The 7,661-nt window shown below is 42.6% G+C and overlaps 1 protein-coding gene across 1 annotated transcript in view; it reads right to left on the minus strand.

Moving 5' to 3' along the window:
• cibar1 (CBY1 interacting BAR domain containing 1) overlaps positions 1-7,341 on the minus strand; it is an 81,348-nt gene extending 74,007 nt beyond the window's left edge. Inside the window, exons 1-3 of the mRNA XM_085992672.1 lie at positions 7,171-7,341; positions 4,179-4,413; positions 2,686-2,754 (exon numbers count right to left, since the gene is read on the minus strand). Coding sequence (XP_085848798.1) covers positions 2,686-2,754; positions 4,179-4,413; positions 7,171-7,205 — 339 coding nt within the window. The 5' untranslated portion in view covers positions 7,206-7,341. The remainder of the gene's footprint in view (positions 1-2,685; positions 2,755-4,178; positions 4,414-7,170) is intronic.
• Positions 7,342-7,661: the final 320 nt, after the last annotated feature.

A 7,661-nucleotide genomic window follows, 5' to 3' on the forward strand; every position in this document is an offset into this window, starting at 1 on the left:
TGAACCTGTGGAATTCTCTGCCACAGAGGGCGGTGGAGGCCAGTTCATTAAGTATATTCAAGAAAGAGTTGGATATATTTCTTAAGGCTAAAGGGATCAAGGGATATGGGGAGAAGGCAGGGACCGGGTACTGAATTTGGATGATCAGCCATGATCTCATTGAATGGCGGAGCAGGCTCGAAGGGCCGAATGGCCTACTCCTGCTTCTATCTTCTATGTTTCTATGAAAAGAAAACGCTGAGGGGTGGCCTAATAGAGGTCTTTAAAATTATGAAAGGTTTTGATAAGAGTAGATACAGAGAGAGTGTTTCCACTTGTGGGGAAGAGCAAAACTAGAGGCAATCAATATAAGATAGTCACCAAGAAATCAAATAGGGAATTCAGAAGAAACTTCTTTACCCAGAGAGTGGTGAGAATGTGGAACTCACTACCATAGGGAGTGGTTGAAGTGAATAGTATAGATACATTTAAGGGGAGGCTAGATAAGCATATGGGGGAGAAGGGAATAGAGGGTTATGCTGATAAAGTTAGATGAGGAAAGACAGGAGGAGGCTCAAGTGGAGCATAAACACCGCCAGTACGATTTGGACAGGTTGGGTGATTGGGCAGAAACATGGCAAATGCACTGTAATGTAGATAAATGTGAGGTTATCCACTTTGGTGGCAAAAACAGGAAGGCAGATTATTATTTGAATGGCAATAGATTGGGAGAAGGGGAAGTGCAAAGAGACCTGGGTGTTCTTGTGCACCAGTCGCTGAAGGTAAGCATGCAGGTGCAGCAGGCAGTTAAGAAGGCAAATGGTATGTTGGCCTTCGTAGCAAGAGGGTTCGAGTACAGGAACAAGGATGACTTGCTACAGTTGTACAGGGCCTTGGTGAGACCGCACCTTGAGTAGTGTGTGCAGTTTTGGTCACCTTACCTGAGGAAGGATGTTCTTGCCATGCAAGGAGTGCAGCGAAGATTCACCAGGCTGATACCTGGGATGACAGGAATGACATATGAGGAGAGATTGTGTCGATTGGGCTTATACTCACTGGCGTTTAGAAGATTGAGAGGGGATCTCATCGAAACCTATAAAATTCTGTCAGGCCTGGACAAACTAGATGCAGAAAGGATGTTTCTGATGGCCGGGGAGTCCAGAACCAGGGGTCATAGTCTAAGGATAAGGGGTAAGCCATTTAAGACTGAAATGAGGAGGAATTTCTTCACCCAGAGAGTGGTGAACCTGTGGAATTCTCTGCCACAGAGGGCGGTGGAGGCCAGTTCATTAAATATATTCAAGAAAGAGTTGGATATATTTCTTAAGGCTAAAGGGATCAAGGGATATGGGGAGAAGGCAGGGACAGGGTACTGAATTTGGATGATCAGCCATGATCTCATTGAATGGCGGAGCAGGCTCGAAGGGCCTACTCCTGCTCCTATCTTCTATGTTTCTATCATCTATGTTTCTATGAACTTGTTGGGCTGAATGTCCTGTTTCTGTGCTGTATATCCTATGTAAAGTGGCTCTCTGGCAGTATTAATCACCTAAGTGTCAGCCGTGGCTCAGTAGGTAGCACACTCGCCTCCGAGTCAGAATGTTGTGAGACTTAAGCACATAAATCTAGGCTGACACTCCAGTGCAGTGCTGTGGGAGTGCTGCACTGTTGGAGGTGCTATCTTTCGGAAGAGACGTTAAACAGAGGCCCCGTCTGTTCTCTCGGGTGGATGTAAAAGATCCTGTGGCACTATTTCGAAGAAGAGCAGGGGAGTTATTCCCGGTGTCCTGGCCAATATTTATCCCTCAATCAACATCACCAAAAACAGATTATGTGGTCATTATCACATTACTGTTTGTGGGAGTTTGCTGTGTGCAGATTGGCTGCCGCATTTCCCACATTACAACAGTGACTACACTCCAAAAGTACTTCATTGGCTGTAAAGCGCTTTGAGACGTCCGGTGATTGTGAAAGACGCTATATAAATGCAAGTCTTTCTTTCTTTCATTTTTTTTTGAATCAGCTTTGTTTGTGAAATCCTGTAAGCATCCACTTCCGATAGCCTTCTGCATATCTTCAGCAAATGTTGGATCCTCTTATTTTTGATCTGAGATGCAGTGGAACAAGTACACTTTTTTTTTTTAAGATTTGCAAAAATCTGTGCAATGAATTAAAAGACTCCTGCAGCAGATGTGATGAAAGGGATTCACTACCTGATATCACTAGCAGATATTCTCCATATATGCTAGAAAAAGGAACATAGAGGATGGGGTAGAAGTTGTTTAATCATGTTCCTGAAAGTGTCAATTTTGTATTTAAATGACATTTCATCAGCTATGTGAAGGAGCCACGAAGCAATCCAAGATTGGTGATATATATAAAAAAAAGTCTTGAGCATGCTTATAAAGTCTGATAAGAATCTGGTTTCAGTCCTTACAAGTTACTAAGTAGACAAATTATTGTTCATATAAATAGATAATTTCAAAGTAAGGGAGTTAAAAAATGTTAAATGCAGGGAACTGAATTTAATCAAGTTTGCTTACAGAAAATGTAATTAGAACGTGTTATGCTCTAACACAACCACTCTTGTATTACATGTTGGAAAAAAAAATCAACATTACAAATATACTGTTACTATAACATTTTTTGTGTACATATTTTAAAATCAACGCCGATTGTTCTTGCTACAATGCATGCTAGACTTACCTTTTTTAGCTTGGTAATTGAACCGTATTTCTTCAAAGGTTCTACAACTTTAGCTTCTAGCCTTTCAACCTGCACAACCAAACAGCAAATTGTAAACTGCTGAGAACAGTAAGTGAAATGACAGTTATTAGAGGTAGTAGGCAATTTTGAGGCAATTTCACAGATAAGAGATCAGTGACTAGCAAAAGTAATTCACAGAATGTTGCTAGTATTTTGCCATGAAGGTAGTAATGAATTGTAAACAGCCATTATATATTTTTATTCTAAACCCCTAAAATCATATTAGTTTGGGCAGTTCACCTCCAGTTATTCAACAAAACAATCACATTACTTTCTGCTATACATCCTGGAGATTCATTTGACTGAGTTAACTGTACCCACAGGTCAGCAAAGCTGAGCCTGTCTGAGACCAATAACCATTCCAAAATTCACATTGCTACCTACTAACAAGTTCATTAAACACATTGCAATGCTCAGTGTAGCAAATGAAAATACATTTTTTTTAAAGTTATTGGAACTGATGGTTCATTCTCTGCGTCCTAGTTACAGTACTTCTTTTCAATATACTTTAACCTGTAACCATTTTTCTAGCCAACTTGTGAAGCTAATACGCAGTGATGAGGGAAGCATGTCTGATTTCTAACATTGATGTAATGGGATTGGTTTGTTTAATTACTATACAAATAAAATTATATATAGATAAAAAAATTGGCGTTTAAACTGACAATTCAATCACACTGACAACAACATAAGGAAACAGACGTGCACCCAGGGTCCCCTTGGCTAGCTCGTCCTAGAGGGTTCACTGCACTATGGAGGATAGGGTTAGATGAAGAGGGGTGGGAGGAGGCTCATGTGGAGCATAAAGGCCGGCATAAACCAGTTGGGTCGAATGGCCTGTTTCTGTGCTGTAAATTCTATGCATGTATTTCTAATCTAGGATCCTTAAATCATGTCTGGATACGAAAATGTAAATTATGAATATTTCAATTATTGGCATTACATTTTTCAGAGACAAAACATCTGGACAACATTCAGCAACAAATCTTTTTAGAAGGCCCTTAAGGTCAGCAGTATCAGGGCTAGGAATGGAACACAATCTACTTTTTGCACCTAGCTACTCTAAGTGAGGTATAGCATAGGTATGCTGGTGGAAAATGTTCTCTCAACATTGGTTAAGGCACTTTGGGCCATTCCAACTTCAGCAGAGCACTCCCCAGTGCCCCATTTTCAGTTCCCACTTTTGCAATCCTTATGCCTCTGAGTGAGACTGCCAGTTGGTGCTGAATCACGAACAGTTTGTTGCTTTGGAGTTACATCCACTAAGAACTTGGTTGAAAAACTGCTGGCAGAGAAAAAAGACTTTCATTCCATTATAGTGGACTTCATGTCAAATCCAATTCTCAGAAGTGAAAAGACAGTGTTGTAACATGATGCACTGATAATGTACAAATGTTGAGAATGCATTTAAACAAATAATTTTAGCTGCTCACCTCTGCGTGTCGATAATCTTGAACTAAAGCATAGTGATCTGCAAAGCTACTCAAACCATATTTTAAATTAGGAGTTTCTGTATTGGCATACTCTCGGAGTTCTTTAACCAGGAGGTCAGACTTATCACGTAGTCTTGCGGTTTTTCGTGCATAGGCTGCAAATAAGCTGCACAATTCACCAAAGTGTTTTTCCACATTTGCAACAGTATTCTGAATATATTTGGTTTGACTGTCCCTGGAAAAAAAAGTGATTTTACTTTGAGTTCAAAGAAAATTATGAAGCATTTATAGAATTAATTAAAATTGTCATTGAGGATCTCTTATGACAATAAACAAATGTAGTCTGTGGTGTGGAGTGATACGCATTTCTGATGTCTACCTGTCAAACTGGCTTGTCCTTTTAGGGTCACTGCTCAAGTACTTACTGTGGAAATCCAGGTAATTGTAGAGTCTTCTAAATTAGTTGGGGGGGGGGGGTGGAATTTAGAAGAAAGCAAATCAGGAGGGCCCCTTGTTCATTTTTTTCCCTCCTCCACAATGCCATCCAAGGTCAGTTTAGCAGTAATCAACTTTCTGTACCAAACCATTTAGCATTGAGTCATCAGGGAAGCCCCAAACATTTTGGCCTGAATTTCCGCAGGGTTCTCCCGATCTCTTGCTCTAACTTTGGAAGAACTAGAGAAATGACGAAAATGGTTGCTATTAACCGTTTCTCCAGGGATGTCACAATCCCCCACGAAAGTACCTCCACAGAAATGTCAGGTTTTTCTTTCTTATCTTATACACCATTAGATGTGTTGACTGCATCACCTTAGATCAGAAAATTGACTAAGAAAGTGTGTGAATAAACACAAATGGCCTTATTTGCTGTTTTTAAATTACCCTAGAAATTTATTAGGCCTAAAGCTACACTACACACCATTGGGTAAAAGTGTTCATGTAGGGCCAAAAATTGCAGTTACATTAGAAACATAGAAGATAGGAGCAGGAGTAGGCCATTCGGCTCCTCGAGCCTGCTCCACCATTCAATGAGATCATGGCTGATCATCCAAATGTCCCTGTCCCTGCCTTCTCCCCATATCCCTTGAGCCTTAAGAAATATATCTAACTCCTTCTTGAATATATTTAATGAATTGGAGTACACCTTCGACCAGCGAAAGAATTACCCACCTACCTGATGGCGGCGAGGGTGCAAAAACCTGCGGTCTGAGGATGTGAGGCGGAGGGCAGCATAATGGCCCATGGATCCCAGGGACACAGGCGGCAAGGAAGCGTACCTGGGATCACATGGGCCTGGTCCAACAATCAGAAAGCAGAATTTAATTTTAATCATTTCCAAAGGGAATCCTGAAATCAGGTCTAATTACAATTTACAGATTTGGAATTTAAATTGCAATTAACTTCATTCCACCAACCTCACTAAAAATTTAATTTTTTTGATAATTTTCAACATTAAAACTCTAATCCGAGCCAATATTTGCAGAAACTCATTTGATAGAGTGTGTATGTATAATTTCTGATATAAAAGTGTTTCAATCATGCCTGAAAAAAAAAAATCCCATTACACTGATGCAAACAGGCCCGGAGCCTGTTTGCATCAACCTAACATTTCCATGCGCAATTGCTGGCCAGTCGGTGGGCAAATAGCCCAACTCTGCACCAGCAATTGCTTTTTCGTGGCCTGCGCGGATGGCCTGTCAACGCATATATTGTGTGGAGATGCCGGTGTTGGACTGGGGTGGACAAATGCAAGAAGTCACACACCAGGTTATAGTTCAACAGCTTTATTTGAAATCACAAGCTTTCGGAGCGCTGCTCCTTCGTCAGGTGAAGTGGAGAAATGTATAAAGACACAGCTTATATAGTCAGAGAATAATGTCAGATGTTTACAGGTAATCTTTCCAACTGCCATTTATCACACCTCGGCAGAGAGATAATCACAGCAATCAATGGTGTGAATGGTGTCCAAACAGGTCAGTCAGGAAAACATTACATCAAAGAACAATGAGGTGGGGTCACAAGGGGTCAAATGTTGCAGATGCTGGGGTCTGTATGAAAAACAAAAAAAAACAAAAAACATTTTTTTTGCTGGAAATCACAGCAGGTCCGGCCGCATCTGTGTAGAGAACAAGCCAACGACGACTCGAGTCTGGATGACCCTACGTCAGGTGGGGTTACATGTAGCGTGACATGAACCCAAGATCCCGGTTGAGGCCGTCCTCATGGTTGCGGAACTTGGCTATCACACAACGCATACATTGACAGACCGCAAGTTCTGGATTTCGCACATGCGGAAATCCCGAACTTGTGGTGGATTTCAAAGGAGGTACTCTGAGAATACGCCGCCATGCCGACCGCAAAATCCGGGCTGTGATAGCAACATCTGGCACCCAAGGTTCACAACAACATTATGTATGTCTGACATAATTACATGAGCCCCCATTTGGGATGGGGAGGAGATGACTATAACTATACCAGACCCATTCAAGAAGGGTTCTAGACTGTAACTACGCTCGTCCCCCTTCGCGGCGGATTGGTCTCACAATATAACTACACGAGTAGGAGACCCTGCTTCCAGTGGGAAGCCTCGCTCACTGGAAGCCCGTTATCGGAAATCCTGGAGTGCTGTGCCCACGATTTCTGGCTATTAAAATGAATGGGCAGAAAATTCTGGGCACTGCATTTCCGAATTTCTTACTTGCGTTCTAAGGGGCGAGGCTCCGTGTCGGACAGACATAAAATTACCCCCATAACCGGGTAGGGGGTCTCAAATGATTGCCATATTAGGCACTTTATTACTGCGCCCCCTTTGTAAACAAACTATTGTGTTTATTTATCTCTAAACAGCATTTGGTATTGCAGGATTCCCGAACCCGCGGACCTACTCTGCAACAGCAGCAGGGAGACAAGGCCTTTTAATGGAGCCTCGCACTTTCCTATAGACGGAGACCGGGAACCAACCGGTCCGCGACACAGTGAGGGCAGTCTTTACCTGGCTTGCGTGTCCTGGTCACGGGCCTGGAACATGACGGCTCCCCCCCCCCTTGAGAAGGTGTGAGGGGAAAGGAGGCCGGACCCTGGCCGATCAGTCGGAGCTGCGACGAGCCTGCGCCATGGATCACCCGCTCAGCCAGTGAGGAGTCGCCCCGTTACCATAGCACCCGCCTCACGCCCCCCCCAAAGTTCTCGCCGACTGGAGCGCGCGTGCTCACAGCACCAGCATGTGCGGGGTACAGCTGGCATTGCATGATCATAAAGAATGCAATTCACTGTAAACTCCTTATAAACTGCTGCAGTGGTGAAATGCAGCAAAATAGGTTACAGTTCTCAATCAGAATGACTGATGCTTCTGACAGGTCTTTATATATCTTTTATGCTTTTCACCAATATTGGGTGAATTGCCCTTATTTTGTAGAATTTAAGGCCCCAAATCGTAATGTCAGCACTTGGCTGCTGAACTCTCTGTGGAATATGAATTGTTAA

The sequence above is a fragment of the Somniosus microcephalus genome, chromosome 7 (genome assembly GCF_052327205.1).
Source record: "Somniosus microcephalus isolate GS21.2 chromosome 7, FLI_Smic_1.0, whole genome shotgun sequence".
In the NCBI taxonomy this organism is placed as follows: Eukaryota; Metazoa; Chordata; class Chondrichthyes; order Squaliformes; family Somniosidae; genus Somniosus; species Somniosus microcephalus.